General features: G+C 37.1%; 1 protein-coding gene across 42 annotated transcripts in view; it reads right to left on the bottom strand.

Moving 5' to 3' along the window:
- The window catches only part of CLASP2 (cytoplasmic linker associated protein 2), a 140,701-nt gene that overhangs the window by 28,158 nt on the left and 90,509 nt on the right, over positions 1 to 22,034 (bottom strand). For 7 of the 42 annotated variants that reach the window (XM_064169650.1, XM_064169628.1, XM_064169636.1 and 4 more), the window contains 11 exons: positions 19,744 to 19,767; positions 17,076 to 17,093; positions 15,075 to 15,176; positions 14,907 to 14,933; positions 11,965 to 11,991; positions 9,882 to 10,052; positions 8,854 to 8,961; positions 4,582 to 4,644; positions 3,761 to 3,867; positions 873 to 896; positions 162 to 406 (listed from right to left, as the gene is read on the bottom strand). In XM_064169650.1, the coding sequence (XP_064025720.1) occupies positions 162 to 406; positions 873 to 896; positions 3,761 to 3,867; positions 4,582 to 4,644; positions 8,854 to 8,961; positions 9,882 to 10,052; positions 11,965 to 11,991; positions 14,907 to 14,933; positions 15,075 to 15,176; positions 17,076 to 17,093; positions 19,744 to 19,767 (916 nt within the window). The remainder of the gene's footprint in view (positions 1 to 161; positions 407 to 872; positions 897 to 3,760; positions 3,868 to 4,581; positions 4,645 to 8,853; positions 8,962 to 9,881; positions 10,053 to 11,964; positions 11,992 to 14,906; positions 14,934 to 15,074; positions 15,177 to 17,075; positions 17,094 to 19,743; positions 19,768 to 22,034) is intronic. The other 35 variants (XM_064169633.1, XM_064169640.1, XM_064169656.1 and 32 more) reach the window with 17 other exon arrangements.

Genomic DNA, 22,034 nt, shown 5'->3' with positions numbered 1-22,034 from the left:
GTGGCCAGAAGTGACAACAGCTTCCTGCTCCTTCTTCCATCTTACTCCCAGATACCCTCTGCTTCCCCTTTCCCCAACTTCCTGTATTCTTTCAAATATGGTATTAGTCTCCTTTCTTCAGCTCTGAAATAAAGTATTTTTCAGTTAACATGACTTCTCACCTTAAAGTTCTCTGGTTCTTCAGTAAGTTTTGCAGGCCTAGAAGGCCTTCTTTTCTCTCTGACCAGTTGGTGCTGGCACAGCGATTTAGGACTTCAGCCACATCTTCTGTCTGTCTCATGTATGTTGGTATGCTTCCATTCCTAGAGCTATAGGATCTCTCTGAACAGGCACTTGATGCATCACTGTTGGCATCATCATCTGAGTACATCCCATAGGACTCATATCTTCTTCGCACAGGCTTCTTCTATTGCACAGAAACACCTCCCATTAGTAGAGATGCTCACAAGGACAGCATGCACACCCATGATGAGTAGAAAGACCAACAGCTGAAATAATCACCACGACCCCAGCTATCTGCAGTGACAAACAGCCCCAACTGTTCAGAGCAAGTCAAACCAAGTTAAAAATGCTCTTTCATAGAAGTAGAGCTTGTGTAGTATTTGAAATAGAAGAGCAAAAGTAGAGAAGACATCCATTTGATCAAATATTCAACTTAAGGTTGACTTGGAAGAAAGTAAAGTCCATAAAATTGCATGATAGGCTGACACTAACACTGCACTGAAAGTTAAGTTATCTCATTTAATAGCTTTATATATGCTACAGAATTTAACATTCAGGTCTACACCCACATATTTTGTCATATATACTTCATCTCAAGCATGTTAATAGCAAAATATTACACTACTGAGGAAGGAAAATGGTTTCTATACCTTAGTCCGTATGTCTCCTAAGAGCTGTTAGCAGTAAATTATTAAAAAGAAACAGAAATTGAGAACAGGAAGGTAAAGCATAGCAGCATTGTGACTATTAAATTATCTGCCACCAGAAGACACAAATTAGTTGTAAATGTTGTTCTTAGCTCTCTGTATCTGATCAGGAGCACATCATGCATTACTCAGAAGTAGCTGGCTAAGCTGCCATTTCCAGGGAAATAATACATCTCATCTGCTGGATGGTCACATGTCTTTGCACCTTATGCAGTGATACTTCAGCTTGGAAACTTCACACATGCAGTCAATTGCTAAGTATGCACCTTCACTTACATTCATTTCTCCCATCAACCTCTCCCTCTCTTTTATTTTTGTATAATAACTAAGTTTTGTTATTTCTATTATTACTACATAGGTCAATGTCCTACAAAAACACAAATCACATGATGCAAAATCCCAAATCGAAAGCAAGCAACACCACAAAACATGCCAAAGGCCACAGGAAAAAACACAACCCACCACCTACCAAGACACTGATTATCTTAAAGGAGAAACACAAACCCCTGCAAAATACTCTTGTCATTCAAATTTTGGGAGTTGAAACTTTGGGTTTCATCACACACTCTCCAAGAAGCAGTAGCTTAAGTGACTTTCCTCCCCTTAGTTACCACTGCCATTTGCACAAGGATCTCATTTGTGACTGTGGAATAACTTAAAGCATATCACAGTACACACTAATCACTCCATCATGTAACAAGTATGCTATCAACAGAGTAAGCATCAATACAGGTGCAAGAGAGTGAAAGGAATAGGAAATTCATGAAGACATGAGCATTTTTTAAAAGGGTCTCCAGTACTTGAAAAAAGAGTTCATGAAACAAACTGAAGCTAACATGTCAAGGATTGGACTAAAGTAAGAGGTATATAAACACGTAAAGATGACCATGCTGCTGCATTTCTTGTGTCCTGCATTCAAACCAGATCTCAGCCAGAAGACTAGTACCATTCTGGCTTCAGCAGTACTTGAACTGGATGAGGATTCATCATACCATAAAAGCAGCAATAAAATCCAGAACATTTTTGGTTTTTCTATTCCATCTTTCAGGACTCTACATTTTACTTTTAAAAAACACTGTTATGGAAGGGGGAAGTCTATAACAGAAGGATGCTCATAACCAGATTTCCAGCTAAATGGAGGAATTTATGCAGGACAGCCTACACATCTTAGAGCACAGCAGGCAACCAGTCATGCAAATACTGGAGTAACAAAATATTGCTGGTTTTCATTCCTCTTTGTGTATTTTAGCTAAATCTGTCACTGCAGACTAATTTTGTTCTAACATATCTAGAGACATTGTGCTATTTTGGATCCAGGTAATACAAAAAACAGTTTGTATGAACAAACTTTATAGCTTCAATAAAGCAGGACAAATTTGAGCCTCTCTCATCAACAGCATGAATTTCTCCACAATTTTTGTATTCCTACTAGATGGTTTTCCCAGCTAAATTTGAATAAACTATGAAGCTGTTAGGACTGAAGATACTCTTCACTCAGCACCACTATTGATCAATCTATAGCACAAGCTTTGAAATTACATAGCCAGAAACTTTTAAGTTCCCCTATTCCCAAATCCAGACTGACTTCCAATTTACTCGTTAGCATTCCCCATTAACGTTCAACACTTCATACAAGTCTACAATATCAGAAGGTGGGGGAAGGGAGGAAATTGCTCTATCTCACCATGACCTCTTAGGCAAGATTTTACAGTTGTTCTGATCTCTATGGTAGTGAAGGCACACAAATTTTGAACATTTTAACAACAACAAAAATTAACCTTCACAACAAAGAACATGACAGACTACTTAGAATCATAGAATCAACCAGGTTGGAAGAGACCTCCAAGCTCATCCAATCCAACCTAGCACCCATCTCTATCCAATCATCTAGACCATGGCACCAAATGCCCCATCCAGTCTTCTCTTTTTTTTATCCTATTAATTTGTTCTTCCTCTATTCAGTCATTGTGGCTAAAACACATTTTTCTAGTCTAGCATGTAGAGCATTCGACTAACATTCCAAACAATCTTTTCATTAAAACAGAGTAAGAATGAATTACTTAGAGCACTCTGATAAATATTTCTAAGTACCAGTGATCTAATTAAAGATATGCAAATGGCACACAATAATTGATAAAAATGTTTCCGGTGCATACTGTCAACATTGTCAATTAATTGGAGATTCCAGCTTCATGTGCATGCCTGAAGAGCAAAACACATGACACAGTCAGTTTAAGTGGGACTGGTAAGCAGGGGCACCAAATCTACCTTTTTAAAGAACAGCAAAGGTTAAAAAGGAGAACAGCATAACTAGTTTTAGATTCAGTCTAACAATTTCAAGACAAAAAAAAAACATAAAACAAAACAACAAACCCAAAACCTAAACTTAGGAAATGCTGTCTACTAAGCCTTTAGTTTCTCTCTTCAGCATGAAAACCAACTTAAAATGCAACCCAGGCTTACAACAAGTAGAGTGCTTTAGCTGCCACCATTCCCAGCTCAGAGAAGCCTTTGACTTCACCAGAACTTGGGCTGGCTGTTGTGAGAAGCTGCTGGTTAGTGCTATCTACTCAACTGACTCCTTGGGCCACTGAAACAGAACAGTTCCAGACTATTTTCTGTCACAGAAAAAAGTACATTTCTCAAATTAAGTCTCCTGTAGGAAGCAAATGTGCCACTACTTTGCAGCTCCAGCAATTCCATATCCCTTTTTTCCCCACCTAGAAGCCAATAAAATAACGAATTACAAGTTCCGTTTGCATAACTCAAAGTACAGGTACTAAACATTTTAACCTCTGAAGGATACAGACTCTTAAGTGCAAGACTCTTACCAGGGCATCTGCTACTGCCTCTTCCACATCAGATCCGGTGTTGAGCACTCGCATAGCGCTAACTGATGATGACAACCTACTCGACTGGCTGATCCCAAAGCCGGTACCTGTTCCAACAACAGCAAAAACAAACAGAAAGGATTTAGTTAGAAAGGTAACATGGGACATGAATATCACATTCACTTCAAAAAACCCAAGCAGAAGAAAAACACTGGCTTCACATTTCTAATCAAGTATGTAGCAGCTAAAACACTGCCTGTGTTCATTCTGAAGTCTGTAGTGGTGCAGGGAAAAGTAAGACATGAAGTTAAAAACCAGAGTCATATACAAACATTCTATTCAGATATCACAGGGAAAAAAGAAAACCAACAAATAATGGTTTTAAATGAAAGAAACCTTCCTTCTTTTTTCTTTTAATTCCTTACCCCTCCCTCCCCTTAAATTCATATCTTCTTCATTTTGGGTTTTTGTTTTCATTTAAAAAGAAAGCAGCTACCACAGAGAGATGCTAAGGTTAGAAAACTACATGCATAAAGAATGCTTTACAAATACTGAAACATGGAAAACTAGAAAAAAAAAAAAGCTTTTCTGGAAGTAAAAATAAAACTATTGTTAGGGATGAACAAGCTTTAACACTGGAGGTTGGGAATGAAGACAAAATTCTATCAACATAAAATGCATCTACCTGGATGACTAAAACCACAAAACTAATTAAAACAATGGTTCATAAAACTGAACTATGAGGATAACCAAATGGGTGGGATAAAAAAAAAAATCCAGGATGACTGCACAGATGACAACAAATTGTACTCATCCTTCACCTGTAGCCCCATAAACATCAGGAGTGTAGAGGGCACCAGTGGATCTGGAGTGATGTCTGGAAGCTGTAATAACAGGATCATATAAACTCTATCTATTTTCAGGGGATCAAAGCGCTGCTTACATGAACAAGAGAATACTGATCAAAAAGATTCAGCTTTAGCACAAGAAATTGAGTATTACAGAGAAGGACAAAGCTTCAGAGAAGTTCTTGGATTATATAGAAAACTATTATGTTTAATCATTTAGATTTATAGAGAATATGATTATATAGGTTTATGTACAGTGGACATTTCATGCACATTTTTTTATCTAAAACATTAATAGCAGATTAAAAGCAATTATGCTTAAGTTCAAAGGAGAGAAAATGCACAAACACACACACACAATCCTCATAAACAGCTGAAGAGTCCCACTGATCCTGTTCTTCCATTACAGTTAACAATTCTACACACTTGAGTAGCAAACAGCTGCAAAAAAACGACCACTGTACAAACTGACTGTGTCAGAAGCTGAACTCTTGCCCATGTGCAGATAAATCCACCTGAGTTAAAACTCCCCAACAGAGATGAAAGGTAGAATTGTTCAAATCTAATTAAAAGTTAAAATTTTAACATTTAATGCAGTTACTATTGCTCATTAACATTCTTCAAAGCAGTGGAAAATGCAAAACAAAGATCCTTAAGGACTCTGGATCAAAACTGTGTAACCTCCTCCTCCTGGCACTTGCATAAAACTGGTCTTTTAGAGATTCTGAAGTTGATTCACTCATGCTAATATTTTCTGTCTTGAACCAAGTCATTTTAAATTGAGTGTGTTTCTAAAGGATTCACCTTGTTTTCTCATTTCAATTTAAGCTAGCATTTTACAGCCACATAAACAAAACTGGTTGTGACAATTTTAACCCAAACTCTAATGTCCACCTACTGTGATAGAGACCCCAGATATGTCCATAGGATTTAATGAACAACTGAATGCAAATACTTAATACTTTTGGTACAGTGCAAGATGTCCCTGCTCACTGCAGGGTGGTTTGATGAGATGACCTTTGTAGGTCACTTCCAATCCAAGCTGTTCTATGATTTTATGGAACTAGGGATCAAATTAATGATTTTTTCCTCGGATTAACAATGTGAGAGTCTGATTGGCATCAAATAACTCTGACAGGGACCAAACCATATTTGGGGAAGCACACCTCTTCCAACCTGAATGAATTCCAAGATGATCCCAAGTTCTGTAAAGGTCTCAGAAACAACACTGTGGATTTTTTCCAAAAAAAGGTCTCTATTACTTACAGAGGTACAACTATCAATTACTTTCACCTAAACCTGCAGAAAGTTAATTTGCTAGGGAATTTTCACTTGCAACTCATGCTTTGTGGAATGCATGGTTCTTTAGGTGTTCCTCAGTGTTAAAAAGGATAAAGCACATAGGATGTCAAAACACTGACATCAAGAGTGATAAGGCTTTAAATGCAAGCAGTAATGTGATAGACCTTTCTGCTGCTTTCCATCAACAAGCCCAAAAACTTCCAAGGTAGAATTCAAACTTCAGGCATATAATTCAAACCTATTCTGCCTTCATACACATTTGAATAATGTTGGACAAGTTTAAGCCAGTGAAAGGAAGCACTGTATTGGATCAAATATTCCTCATCTCAAGAATATTCCTTGCAGTTGCAGAAAGTGAGGAAGTATTTACTGTTGTAGTTTGGGTTTTCTAAAAGATACATCAAACCAAGCTTTTTAATGGGCTCAATGTACTTTCTTAGCTGAAATATGAAACAGTAGTCTGAGATTTAATATTAACTATATTTAACAAAAAAATGGGCACTTCCATATAAATCAGAAAGCACTCACTTCTCAGACTGGTTGTTAAACTCCCAGTTATCAATCTTAATAGTGAGATTACATAAACACTTCATAGCAATGTATGCAGAAAAGCAATTATGTAGCAGTTGGGTCATTTCATGCTTTTAAGGACCTCACACTGGTAAGCGAAAATTTCTGTGCTGAGGTTCAGCTGCAATACCAATTACATTTCTCCCTCCAACTCTACATAAAACTGTCTTTTAACTACAAACACAGATCTGAATTTGCCTTATTTCGTCTTGTCCCCTTGAAGAACATTTTATTTACTATTTTGGATAGAAGTTAATAGCATCCCATCAGACAAAACTGAACACTGAATAACATTCAACATCATTCAATAAAAGTCAAATTGAAGGAAACCTTGGAATACTCATTTATTCCAAGTAGAGTTGCCCTTCTTGTTTTGGTTTTGGGCTTTTTTTGTTTGTTTTTGTGTGATTTGGTTTTTGGGGCTTTTGTTTGTTTGGCTTCTTCTGGTTTGCTTTGATTATTTTGGTGTTGTTGGTTGGTTATTGTTTCTTTTAAACAACACTGTATTCCTTTACAGGCTACTGTGTATTCTCTGTGCCATCATACAACTCAATCTATTGTATTTGCATAGGTACTTAGTTTTGATGTCAAAATACAAACAAAAAAATAAACTCCATCAATGAAAATAAACCCTCCAGCAGCATCCATCTCAATGATCCATCTTACAGTATTATCTTTATAAAGATTTCTTAAGATGACAACCATTTGACCAAATATAAACCAGATCCTGCATACATGCAGTTGGAGTCAGACTGTAAGGCAGGAAAAAGATTTGGAAAAGACTTCTGTTTTCAAAAGAGAAGGTAGATGTGTACAGCACAGTCTGCCTGCTGTGTTTTAGTGCAAGATGTAAGTTTACTGAAGGGTCCTGCATAATGTCTAGTTTCCATTTATTTTCCCAATGAAACAGCACCTGGTCAGATAGGCAGCAAACTGCTTTCACCCAATTAACTGGTACTTTCCCCAATAACCCAGGGTTGACAGGAAGCACACTGCCTTAACAGACCACAACAGATTTGCAGCAGTAACAAAAGTATAGTCAAGTGCCTCAAGCTGAGATGAAAGACGGAGATATATTATTTTCAGACTATGTTTAAGAACTAATACTATAAGGCCCATAACTGTTAAGCTACGCTTGAACAAATGAAAGATGGATACATTCTGAAGACTAAGTCTGATGAGGGTAACACCAGAAAGAGATCAGTATCAGATACAACTTTATGGAGACAATTCTACCTTATCAAACCACCAAAAAAGGTTCATTCCCCAAAACAACATAGTTAAGACTTAAAATTTACTACCAACTTCACAGTAACCTTGACAAAGACAAATGGGGATGAGAAACTTCCCCCAATACCCGAGCAAAACCACACTGATGTAATCATAAATTAACATTCCTATGCCTTAGTGACATTGCAGAAACAGCCAACAGCTTGATGATCTTGCAAAATCTTGTCAGTGTCAGGCCAATAGCTGAAGCATTGATAACAAGGCTTTGGTTACAGCTGTTCTAGAAATGAGGACTGAATGTAGCTATGCTTGTGTGAACACCAGAAGTTTTCAATTCCTCTTCTTCCCTATGGAACAAGAGCTGCTATTTGGATTATTTATCACTTGTTCCACATAGATTAAAAGTATAACCTCAGAACTGTACTTTGTTCACCTGCTTGTGAAAGGACTCCACTACTTGCCTCCACCACTTTCAGAAAAAGGAAAGCAGCCTCAGAATGTAGTTCTGCTTCAGTAATTGGTCCCTTAGCTGCACCCTCATATTTATTTGCTTCTAATGACTAAAAGCTAAATTTGTTGGGTTTTGCTGTTTTGGTTTTTTTTCCCCCCACATATGACAACAGTCTAACTAAGAAGACATAAAATAAAGCATATTTCCTTCCTATATGCTAAAGTGATTCCTGGATCCAGCAGCAGTTTTGATCAACAGCAGACTGTGGCTGCTGCCATAGGGAAAGCAGGAAATGACAACACCACAGCATTCACTGCTCTAGCTGCTCAGCCCCTACAGATTATCTACGTGCACCCAAGCAGTGAGTGCCACAATAAAAAGTAAAATGTAAGTCAAAAAACCTTTACAAAAGCAGGACTGCCCTTTCAAAAACAGTACCCAGACACTACACACCACACACCTTTCCAGACTTGGTATTTAAGGCAAGACTGACATCAGCAAAGCGTTTGCTTTTGAAGTATGCAACCCATTCACACATTTGTCAGCTCTCCATCAAAGGAAGTGGTGAGTGAGCCAAAGGAGGGGAAAATAATGGTGGTGGGCTACAAGCTAAATGAAGGAGGCATGGATTCGTTAGGTGCAAATCACAGGGGCGAGAGCAGCCATGCACGACAAGGGCTCTGGGTACTTACCAAGGGGTGGAAAAGAGCGGACAGGGCTTGTGTCCCTGCTACTTTCACGGCTGGCCTCCCGACTGCACCCCTGACTCACACTAGGCCGAGGAATGCGGCTGCCTCGTGCTAGTATGATTCAGGGTACAGACAAACAGCAGCACAGAAGGGAGAAGACATAAGAAAAGTTGCAGTTTTAACCAATTTCTGACTTGCAGTAAGATCAAAGACCTATTTCTAAGAAAAGACACTGACGATTATGTTGTATCCTAAGGCCTAATTGTATCCACTCTTCCTTGATCATGCTGCATTACAAAGTGTAGCCAGTTCAGTGAATTGATTTCTTTGCATAGCTGTAAGTGGGGATTTACCAACTCTTTACAGAATGAGTGAAAAACCTCTTGAATAGGATGGAGAGGACACAAGAACAAAAAGCAAGAACTGGATATTGATTCAGAATCTGTACTCAGGTTAGCCAACAGTAACACAAATGGAAAACCCCACAGCTTTCTAAAGAAAGAAAATCTGATGTTAATGCAGCTAAGGTAAAAATCAAAATACAAAAGAACCAGAGCAATGACATCATCATCAACTGGTATTTTTATATAACGTTCTTTGTAATAGATCAGAAGAATTAAGTTATCCTGTGAGGTTTAAGGCATGAGACATGGATTTTTATTACACAAGTATAGATATGCAACCACACACACAGAGAAGGCAAAAAAAGTTGAAGAAACCTTGTCAAAAATGGTATCACACTTTTATTCAGTGAGTGTGTTTTGGGTGTGGGAATAAGAAGTGAAAGAGACAAAAAAGGGAGGTGAGGAAAACAACAACTCCTGCATGCTGACAGCAAAAAAAAATCCCAAACGTTCTGCTTAAATTTAAAACTGTTCTATTTATCAAGGACTAGCCTCAGAAAACAGGCACATTTTAGGCTTCAATTGATACATATTCTAATTGGATCACCTAAATGCAAGCCATAGACGTTCAGAACTTAAAGTAAGACAGACTATAAAAGAAACCAGGAGTTACTCAGTGATTCTTACCTACTGACAATCTTGAAGGACTAGCTTCTCTACTGCACCCCTGGCTTCGTGGGATTTTGCTTCTCTTTTGTGCAGTTGCAGGATTCACTAGCACTCTCTGAACTCCCGTGTTCAGAGTGGAAAGTGTGGTTGTTGTCAAAACTCGTCCAGGAGACCCAGATCTACTGCCAGCTGAAGGCAAAATAAATAAATATAAGGAAGGGCACAGAAGATAAAACAACCATGGTCTGAAAGAATGTTTCAAGTCAGTAGTTAAGTGGTGGTAGATTGAAATGGTCTGGAAAAACTTACAAGAGAAAAAAAAATGAAGTAAAATCCTGGTCGAAGTTCTTTTAACGTTACATACAAGGCAGACACAGTAACTGATGCAAGGAAGCACTTGATATGGCATTTACTAGTAGATATGCTCAAGAAACCAGAAATAATATTTCTAGTCTTCATCAGCAGTTCTAAATGTCACTAGCACAACTATTGGTGTGTTTGGTTTTTAAGCTACATGGTCTCACTAACCACTTCTTCTATTAACAACAAAAAATAATTGCTGGAAAACTAAAGGAAGCAGTTTTAAACTAGTAACCTCATCATTGTCCCAGCTCTTTCAATATAACCAGTGTTACAGGGAAATAACATCCTTTCTCCAATACTTAAACTTCTCTCCCTTGCTTTTTAAGAGCATGCAGTCTTCAAGCAGTATTCTCTGAAAAGCTAAGTCACTGAAAACAATTAAAACACTCCTGTTCAGTTCTGCAGAAGTTACCCCACAAATTAAAAACAAAGCACTTCGGTTAGCTTTAAACGAGCTAAAAAAATTGATCAATAGATATTTGTGTCTCATTTTTATTAACCAAAACTGTACACTGCAAAGTGCTATAAATGTCCAACATACTACACTCACTACCAGGAACTGGTGACTGATTCACAGTTTTGATACTGCACTTCTAAATTAAAGCCCTAACAAAGGATCCATTCTCTAGCTATAACCAATTTATATCACCAGTTCATATATTTTTTTCCAGCTGTAGGATTCAAGAAGTCTGATCAAATGACAATACAATTTTAAGCACAACTGATCAAATGACAATACAATTTTAAGGTGAATTATGTACAGATAGGAATCTCTCATTAACCTTTTCAAAATAATCAGGTAACTGTATGACCACAGCTATGCTACATGATCTATAGACATTGCATGCAACATCTCCAGTGAGTTTCATGGGTTACTTCTTATGAGCCACATGTAAAGAAAAAGAAACAAGTTGATTAAAGCTTGATTATATGGGGAAAAAAAACAAAACCCCAAAATAAAACACACTGGGTGGAAGAGAGAGAACTAAAACAATGCACCATGCATACACTTCCAAATTCATTGTTTGAATTCTAACTTGAAATGATTATTTAGCAAAATCCCTTTTCCAAACTAAGGACCTATTCAGCAGAAATGTTAAACAAAGTACTACACAGCCTGGAAAAAAAAAGAAGTATAGCTTCTACAGCAAGAAAAAAAATAAAAGCACAGAAAACAGGCAAACCTATGGAATTGTTGGGATCTGCAAAAACATGAAGGTTCCAACTTAGACCTCATATTACTATGACTACTTCCTAGCCACCAGTACTTGACATCTCTTGGAAACAACGGAAACTAGCATGGTGCTGGAGACCTCCTGAAGATAGGTCACAAACATGAAAAAACATCTTCTCAGAATATATGGAAGAAATGCAAGCTGTTACTCTAACATGTGAACTTTCTGTTGTCTGACCTGTGAAAAGTGTACCACTATGGCATAAATAAGACAAATAAACATTCATATCCTGAAAATACTTTGTTGATAACATGATTAGCATACTGTTGTCAGTACTACCACTAGTAATAAGCAAAATGAAAGATGAAAGGGCTAACTGAAGAAGTATTCCAAAATGGCAAAATGTTCCCATCTCTGCTACCTTCTGAAAGATTGCATCAAATTAATTAAGTGCAGCATATGGAAAAAAGTGAGCCAGTTTCTGCTGAATAGGGTCCTTAAATGAGATTATGTCAAACAGGTGATCAAACAATGAGGTGTACACAAATTCTGTAGACTCTTACCACCAATGGGGTTAGCAGACTGTGATCCTGAACAAGTGTAAAGGCAGGATTAGGGTAGGGGTTTATAATCCATGAAGAGGGAGGGAGCAGAGCAGATTTTAAAATGGATGGCAAATGGAAATAAGAAAGCTTTAGTCATTTCACAGGGGAAAAAAAGCCACAAGGGGGTTAAGCTAAAGCAGTGTTTTTAAGTAGCTTCCACACTAGAGGAATTAAACTCAGGTGGTCTATGTACAAAGCAGATGAAGCAAAGCTGCACAAGCAAATTACAATTCTTCAGCTTTCTAACCAACAACTGGATAACACTGAAGAATTACATTTCAATTAAACATGAAATTGTAGCCTTCATATTGCTTTAAAAGAATATGACACTGCCAAAAAAGTTCAAGAAGTTCAAGAGCTGAACAAAAATTACACACAAGGCCAAAACACAACTATTTTTCTTTTGAGACAGACAGTAAAGGAACCGAGCTGCAGGCGCAGTGGATGACAAAAAGAAACAGTAAATAAAACAAACCACCTCACAATGGCACAACTGAAAAGACTTGCACAGAATTTCAGGTTTTCCTCTTTCAAATTTATCTGAAGAATTCATTTCCATTCAGAAATTTAACTCTTTTTTTTTTTCTGAATGAAGATTGCTATGTAATTTCAGCCCACTTTGCTGAATTACCTGAAAACCAGACAGGAAAGGTAAAAAAAATGGAATCATTTTTTTTCCATAGGTAAGAATAATAATTTTATGTCACAATTTTAAAATAGAAGAGGAAAAGCAAAGGGCTTGTAAAACCTCAAGAAAAAAGTGTCTTTTGTAAAAGCATTCAAATTTGCAAGTCTTTCATAAAATGACCCTTGAACAGAAGTGCTAAATATTTGTAACCCTAAATTTACAAAAGCATCTGTACAAAAATGTTGCTTGTTTGTTTTAATAAAAGCTTACATCTAAGATGAAGCTATTTTCCCATTATAAGCTGGGGAAACTAAATCCCCTGCATGGAAACATCAAGCACCTCACTCCTCATGGTGCCATGAAAATTTTCAGTCACAGAAGGCAGCATCACCCAAATAACTGGCATACAGTGCCTGACAATTCTTCAGCTGTCCATTTGCATTTGTCCTGTTTATCTTCCTTAAAACATCTCAGAATTCTTGTTCTCCCCCACTGACAGGTTATACTGAGCTAGCTGCAGCCACCACTTATGAACAGAAGTAGTAACAAAAGGCTGTAAAGATGCACTTGTGCATTTTCATGTATCACACGTAGATAAACCTACTTAAGGATCAATTCAACTTAACTCTTTAGGTATTAATGTTGTGCCAAAATGAATTCTCTTGGAGAAAAGTTGTCACTATTAGTAAAAAGCAATTGAAAAAGCTTCAGTGTTTTTCCCCAAATTTACAGTTCAATTAATCTATGTCAATGGTCTTCACAAAAGTCTTATATTGCTACGTAAATTTAACCCCTCTCCCAGAGAGTTTACCAAACAGTAGCTTTTAAAGAATTTATCAAAAGCATGAAGGTATTTTCAAAAAGCTTATTTCAGATCTTTGTTAATACTAAAAAATGTTGTTACAGATACTGGTTATAGCTTCTCATTAAGTGACAAAGTTATTTGATGGAACTGTTACCCCTCCTTCTCCTTAAATTATTAATCCAACTAATTTTTGCTTATGATATTGTATAGTCAACAGTGAAAACGTGAAGTAAGTTTTGCACAACCTTCTTTTCAAGCTCTCATCCTTTAAAAACTTGTGGTATTAGAGCACTGTTAAACCAACAAATGACTAGAGAAAACTTCTATAGTTGGATTTCATTATATTTCTCTGTTCCTTTTTTTTTTAAAACAAGTTTTATTTAGAAAAGCTTAAAGCATTGGGACAGGTTTGATCCAACTGTATTTGCTGGAAAAAAGTAATGGGAACTGAAATGGGAAGCACTCTAACAGGAAGAGAACCCCAAGACTCTCCTGCCTGGTTATTTTATTCTCTGGAATCATTCTATTTATGATAAGTGCAGTCACTGCTAGTAATATAAATTCTGCCATTAGACACAGGATTATAGGGTTTTATTAAAAAAAAAGTGAACAGAGCTACTGATAGAGATACTGATACTGGAAAACTCAAAACCTGTGTGATTCACTGGGTTTTGAACAGTAGACTTCAAGTACAGGACTGGATATTTAAATTTTGCTGTTAATTTGTCTTTCATTAATTTCACTGCATTTCACTTAATTAGATAAAGATGAAAATGTGAAAGCACTACAGAGCTTAGTCAGCAGATGTCTGCTGGAGACATCAGATGTGTGAGCAAATTGCTGTAGGTCAGCCAGTGCCAAAGAATGTGAGGTGATCACCTCGTTTTAATTAATGATAGAGTGCTCACCTGGACTGGAAGTTTTACATGAGCTTTGGTGTCTACAAACGTGGATAACGATCATGGATTAGCTGGCATACAGCAAACACCTGGCTTTAACCCTCTGATTCAAGGCAAGTAACTGGTTTTAAATTTAGGGTTTAGTATTTTTACTTCAAAGAAGAGTTAAGGTAACAGTGGAATACCAAGAAAAGGAGTATATATCTAAGAGCTAGAGTAGTGCCTAGCTTAAAATGAAAAGAGTTATTTCAGGCAGAAAATTTCAACATTTTGAGAAATGATCAATTAAGTTCTGCTGTTAACAGTGAAGACATCATTCAGTCTACCCCTTCTTCTGTATTACTAGTCCATGCATGAACTGACAAGAGTTCCCTATTTTTCCTGTTGGGAACGTCAGAAAGGGGGGGAAAAGAATGTTGAGAGGTCATAATTGAAGACAGAATTTAAGGGTGTATTTCATTTCCGGTACTTTGATTGGAGAACTAACCTGGTATTTTGTCCAGAGAAAAACAACATGAATCAGAAAAGCATGCAAATACCACTGACCCAAAACACTGAAAAAAAATACCTTCATTTTTCTCTGGCGATGAAGAACCTAAGGCACAGAACAACAACTCAGTATGGAGCTTTTGGGGGTTTTTTAGAATTAACTTTTGACTGTAGCCATTGGTCAAGGTATAGATGCTTAAGCATTTGGCCTCTTATCAAGTGTTACTGATGAACAGAAAATACATACGCTGAGACTGTGACACCACTTTGGTTCTACTCCGGCCTCTGGAATCTGTTTTAGAGTTTCCAATGCCAGCAGAAGGCGTTGAAAGCTTGGTTCGTATACGACCTATAAAACAGCAATGGCATGAAATCAGTTTCTCTCAGTGATGCAGAAAGCAAAGCATCAGTAGCACCTACCAGCGTTTTCTTAAGCTTTTGGAGATAACGAAGCAGAATAATGTAACTCAATTGGTGGAAATTCTCTTGGGATAATTAGTAGACATTTGATCACCTTGAAAAATTTAATACTTGAGCAATCAAAATACTTCTTCACTGGTGCAGTGGTTCAGTAATTAACTTACACATCAGCACTTAAACACCCTGAACTAGTTAGTTAGCTCGTTTCCTACAAGAGCTTATCAGAAGTAGCTTATTATTAGGGATATAGATGCTAAAGTTGCTTTATCAGATACAGTCTTCTCATGATTACTTGCTGCAATTCTGCTTATACTTATAAAACTGGTGTTCACTATTCTTCTGAACAGGGTTTGAGGGTCCTTCCTAACTTCACTCCTCTTTTCAGAAATCTGAACACTACCTTTCCTATTACTGAAGATTTTACTGTTTTCCAGGCCACAGTCATACAGACTTCTACAGAGTTTCCCAAGCTTTTTATGACATTTTGCCAAGCCTAAGTACACTTAAGTACTTCAGTGACAAAATGAAATAACGAAATGCTGCTCCCCTTCACAGAGAGAGCAGCTGAGAAAGAGGCAGATTAAATGGAGTATCTCAAACTAAAACAATAGATTTGCTTCTCCCTAGAACACCAAACCATTTTGGTTTTGGGTTTCACCTTTCTGCATGTAGCCATGCTCCTCTCACCATCCAGAGCACACAACGGAAGATCCCAGTTGGATGAATTACAGGTACCAGAAAGATTATTCATAAATGGAAACAGTAGTTGTGTCCTACACTTCCCTAAGCCAACCTCTCCAACAACAGAAAAATGAAACACACCCCAAAATCATGCTGATCACCAATTATAAATTGCCAGAGCAAAACCCAAAAAGCTTGTACAGGGTGGATCTAGCTTAAGAAGTAATCCACTTTTACAAAAAGCACAATTAACATGTTTTCTAGGTATGCTGAGTCAATATTAGACCCAAAAGAACTAGGTACACAGACTGTTATTTAGTTCTAGCCTCTTTAGGCTTTCCACAGCAGAATTTGGAGACCAACCAAGTTAATATTATTCATCCAAGCAGAAGGAATAGCCATAGATGAGAGTCTATAAGAAGAGAATCAGGATAAAGGAGGTTATTCACTAAACTAAGAGAAAACAATATGCTAGCAAGAATGGTTAAACCAGTCCAAACTCTACTAGTTATCCCCGTGCAATGGCAATGCTTTCCCACTGAGTGCTGTGAGACGGCAAAGTATGTAACTGCGTTCAGAACTCGGCTCACAAACTTAGGAATACAGAGTGCCACCATTTCAGTACTATGTTCAATTATTGCCTGGAACTTGGTTTAATTTTATCATGGGAAGAACAATCACTTTGTATTTGTGAGGCAAATGAACTGTTAATTCACTTGGAGTCTCACTATCCATCCACCAATGACAGGTTTAAATGTTAATAGCGTATTGAAAATTAATTTCCCAGCCTGAAAGAGATGAGTAATAGTAGCACCTGCATCCCCAGAGCATGAACAGGTTTGATGAAACACTTTGTGACAAGACTTGCTTTAAAAAACAAGTGTAAAATTGTAAAGCTTCTGTACTTTCACACCAAAAATGTTAAAGCAATGACACCTACTGCAGATGAGTACTTGAGGTTTAAAGAAAAGCAAAAGAATAAAATAAAAGAATACTACATGACAACCAAGTATTAGATGCATAAGATATCTGGAATCATGAATCTCCAAAGCCCCAGAAAGACCACGCTCTACTTCTGAAGTTTAACTTGTGTCAATGAAAACATAAAGCTGAAAACATTAGCTCGTCTAACAAAATATTTTCTTACCATCTTCAGAAGCTGTTCCTAAACAGAAAAAATAATAGAAGATGATATTCCAAACAGTACTGTGTCTCTCCAATTCCTTTTTGAGATAATTCTTGACAAATTACCACAAAGTCTAAGCTTTTGTGCTGCTAGGCCATTACTGAACTGAAGCAAATTATCAAGAAACATCCAAACTATACTGTTGATGTACAAGAACACAACATGCAGAGCACTGCCTTCCAAATTTAGCACATCACCAAAAATATCAACAGATAAAAAAAACCACTTACAGAGCCAAACAGACCCTAAAAATATTTTCATGTAAGTTCTTCTGAAATTATATTGTTATTAATTATCTCAGAAAAAAAAAACCAGAACACAAGGACAGTGTTTCCCACACTGGACAGTGAGAACGTAGTGGGAACTGCCAGCAAGGAGATTTTTGTTTCTGAATTTAATCCATGATTACTCTAAAGATCTACATGCATAAGATCAAGTTTTGCTCAGCATGAGCTTGCTGAAACCAGATCACACTTGTATAGGTATGTCAAGCTTAACAAGGCTTGGTTCTGATAAAATAGGAATTGGATAAATCTTACTCTTTATCAGGATTGATGGGAAGCTATCTAAAGAGCAGTGCTGCTTCTCTGTATGTTCCTTTGAATAAATCACATCTTGGTAGTCATAAAAATAGTAAATGTGAGAAATAAAATATCAAAGGGTATTTTCATTTTTGTTTTCATTCGCCCATTTCTGCTTGTAAGAGAACCACAATGAGTAAAATGTTTGTTAGTGCTTCTGGCTAGCCTGAACCTAATTAATTCTACCAGCAAACCCAGCTATAGCTTTCTCATGTTATCTTCAAGGCACTATTTTTTAAAACTCCCTCTAAAATATTAATTCACTGTGAATTTTAATGCTTCCTCACAAAAATCAGTTAGGTAGGAGTGCTTGAACGTTTCCCAGATTTGCCAGTTTGTAGTTAAAAAAAAAAACACACAAAACAAAACCCCAAGCCTAACCTACATCCCTCCACATCCAACATTTTCCCAGAAATTCATCTTAGAGGGTAGGTCCTATGCAACACCTAAGTCAGGCTAAAAGTTAGCTACTCGTAGAAGGGGTGGTTCTGCTCCTTCCTCTCTACCTCTGAGGCCATTTATTTTGGATAGCTCCATAAACTAAATAATACAATAGTATTTACTTCTGGTTTATCCGTTCTTGGGAACTTAACTTACTGTGATTGATAATGGAGTATTACAGGTACTAGTGAAAGAAATGGTAAAAACACATAGCCAAGATTAGTGACTGGAAAAGGAAAAAGTATTAGTTCCTCCTGGTGGTGGTTAGATCAGAGTAACTGTGTCATATAACCATAAAGAACCAAGCTGTGTTCATTGTCTCACAAATCATCCCTACAGATACCCTTTAGAATCTTTTGTTTTGATCAGTTGTTTAACACCTCCCCTACTTTTCTTAAATGTGTGGGACACCATTAGTTGTGCCTGATGACCTGAACAAAAGAAAAGCCTGTATAGATGGCCCTAAGAACTTTACTGCTGGTGACAATGTGAAAAAGCTCAAGATTAAGTGTCCAACACAGACTGTTATAAATAAATCCCATTCTATGCAGCATAAGGAAATCGGATATGGAAAAAAGCAAAGCAGACATTCCTTACAACTCTCCTCATTTTACTGACATTGTTTGCCACCTGCAATACTCAAAACTAACTCATGTTCTTCCAAAAAGCCTCTGTCATCTAAAGGATTATCTGTGCTTCTAAATAACTAAGGGGCTTGGGAGATCCAGAGATCTCAATTTCTGTGGAAAATACTACCTATTTTGTTTCCAGTAAACTACTAATTCCTCAAAGCATGTGCTGTTATTAAACACACCAAAACAATTCTCAAGTAAGCAGCAAACATCATTGACTAGGTTAAGTGTTCCCCATGAATAAATGAGAATTATTGGGCATCAAGCTGGGACTCTGCCATTTTATGATATGGGAAGCATTACTTAACACACACTTGAACCAGACAACTACCATGAGAAGCGCAATTCTCAACTGCTTTGCATTTGAGATAAGAATTCCTTCCGTGAAAAAGCAAGCACTAAAACTTCAACAATACTCGGGAAGCTATTTTACATGGTAGGTCCTCAAACTATTCTTCAGGACAAACACAGAGTGTTACAAGATTTACAGGCACTTCAAGTGGTATTGCTAGAGAACAATTTGATAGAGTGCCTTTGAAAGAAGATTTTAAATATAAGTATTGTTTTAAATGCTTAGTAATGAGAGCAAATATCTTCTGCTCTCCAATTTGCTACCAACAACTCAAACACTTGGACCTTTCAGGTAAAACTATGGAAACACAGTGGAACTAGAACTAGTTTTAAAAGTATGCATTGGTTATGGAATTGCTCTGTAATAATAGAGTTTTTTTAAAGAAACAGGAGTGGCATCCAATTTCTGATGAAGTTTCTGTTGCTCATACAGACCAACCATGAGAAACATTGACAAGAACAGCAATAACACAACATGTATATGAAGACATCAGGACTATGCAGAAGTTAATGAAAACAGCACAGTATTTTGTTAATAAACAAATACATTAAACATAATTTTACATAAAAGACACTGTATTAAATTTTTAATAGAATTAGAGGACAGACTAAACAATTTCTTACCATCCATCTTGTCAGAAGTATCCTCTTTGTTGAAAAAGCAGGCAAAGAAACATGGAAAACTTAGTGTGTTAGAATAAAAGGTGTTCACAGCAGTCATAAAACATTAATTAAGGAAAATACATTAATATTAAATACAGCAGACATGTTTATCTAATTCATGCATGTATAGACTATCTTAAGTAAGGTTGGTTTCTCCCAGTGCAAGGTACAAAATTACAGCAGAGGGTACAAGTACCCTGCAGAGAGATGTTGAATCTCTTCCTATTAACCAAACTTGAGCCAACCCTGACAGCAAAACATTCATAATCCATTTAATTCTGGGTGTCTGTTACTGAAGCATTAGTATATATTTATATCATTACTGAATCAAAATACTGATATTTCTTAATGAAATTTGCTAATGAGCTTCAAGCTGCACTTGGAGTAAAGGACAGGCAGGAAAAAGACATCACAATGAAGACAGAGGACAAACAGAAAAAAGTTCTGCTCTAAAAGCATTAAAGATTTACTAGTCCAGCTGGAAGCTGGCGCAGAGATACTCTCACAGCAACAATCAAAATTAAAATATTTATCATGAGACATATATTATTACATCTCAAGTCTCCTCAAAAAGGGCATTAATACTCAAGGATGTCAAAGACAATCATCATTTATAATAACCAGAGAATGTTCTCACGCTTCTAGAACAATCTTTGAAAACACATCCTGAAAACCATATCAGCAATTAAGAGTTCTTCTATTAACAGTAAAATGGGAAGATACAAAGAGACAATTACAGATCACTACACTCATGTTGTGATCCTTTAAGATCTAAATTTGCAGGTGTTTAAGACAAAAAGTGGATGTTTCTCAGTAAGCAAGGGTGAAAATAAAAGTGAATTGAAGTTCCAGAGGACACAATGTACTTATTCTCTTACTGACTGCAACACCTGTGATGTGCAAAGCATTTTCATACTATGCTCACCAGTATCTTGACAAATATGTCATTTAAGTTGTCCTATTTGGATGTAATATGAACAACTCCCTTAAAATGAACAGAGTGGGAAGTTTAGAAAGACTTTCTGACAGCTGCCACTTGTCTGGGTTCACACTCCACTCACTTTTATGGTTACCTTTCACAAACTAAGAGCAAACAGTATTTTGAAGAGGACTCACTGGTTAATCCACAGCCTAACACACAACAGCCACTCCCTACATTAATAGAAGTGGACAGGCATGTGTCATTCAAATCACCTTACATCAAAGAACTGTTATGTGAGTCAAGATCAGTCAAGCTTTTGTGTAACTGTAAGCAAACTTAGGTCTCCTTGACTGTCACTGCCCTTACACCATCTGCACCTGACTTGACTATTCATCGTTAGCATCACATTATTTTGTCATGTTCAACCATCATTGTATTCTCCTCCCTAAGTAATCTCATCTGCTACAGCAAGGCAAAACTTTCCACTCCCTGAATAACCTGAAAAGAATACAGGCCTGGATTACTGCCTCTCTATCACCCCCCATCAACAAACCTATAAACTGTGAAAGAGAATAAGCTCTTGCTTTATTTCTGTTATTTTCCTGCATAAATCTACCACTGTTTACTTCCCTTTTCTGAGTTTTGCTTTCAAAATTTGGGGCACACATCACATATTGCTTAACATGTTCTCTAATGCTCCCATCACAAACTCATTTTGTGTCAAACTCTGAAGACCAAAGTAGTCCCTTCACTTCAGCAGCCAGACAACAAATTAACACAGAGAGATGTCTCTTTCTGTCTACCAGTTGAGATTTTTTTTTTCCTTCTACCACAACTCTCTGTGTCACTTATTTCTCACAGGAGCTGATCTCCAGCTTTGTGTGAGATGTGGAATATGCCCTGTTGCACACTAAACCAGATCAGGCACTAAACTAATCTTGGAAAATAATTATCCCACATATTTCGGGCTCGTAGTTATTAAGTTGGCAGCAACTGAATGCTCCTTAAGTGATAACCACAAGCATATATCCACCGTCCAAACCGAGCAGCCCAACTTTGGTGTCCACTTGCTACTTAGTAGGTTCTCCTCGCTGTGGGCACTAGAGGGAGCACACATCCGATGTTACTATTTCAAGTAGCTTAAATTCACTGAGCGCTGCTCACACTCTACATAGACTTCATCCTATAATCAATCAAGGGTGTTCAAACCACTTGGAGTAGGCCCCAAGAAAAAACAAACAAACCAAAAAGCAACTAATTCAAAATAGTTTTTAACTTAAATTTCGATGAAAAAAACCACACACACAACCAAAAACTACAAAAACAGTAA

Source organism: Pogoniulus pusillus, chromosome 32 (assembly GCF_015220805.1).
Source record: "Pogoniulus pusillus isolate bPogPus1 chromosome 32, bPogPus1.pri, whole genome shotgun sequence".
Classification (NCBI taxonomy): Eukaryota; Metazoa; Chordata; class Aves; order Piciformes; family Lybiidae; genus Pogoniulus; species Pogoniulus pusillus.
The sequence above is the reverse complement of the archived record's forward strand: the minus strand, read 5'-3'. Positions and strand labels throughout refer to the sequence as shown.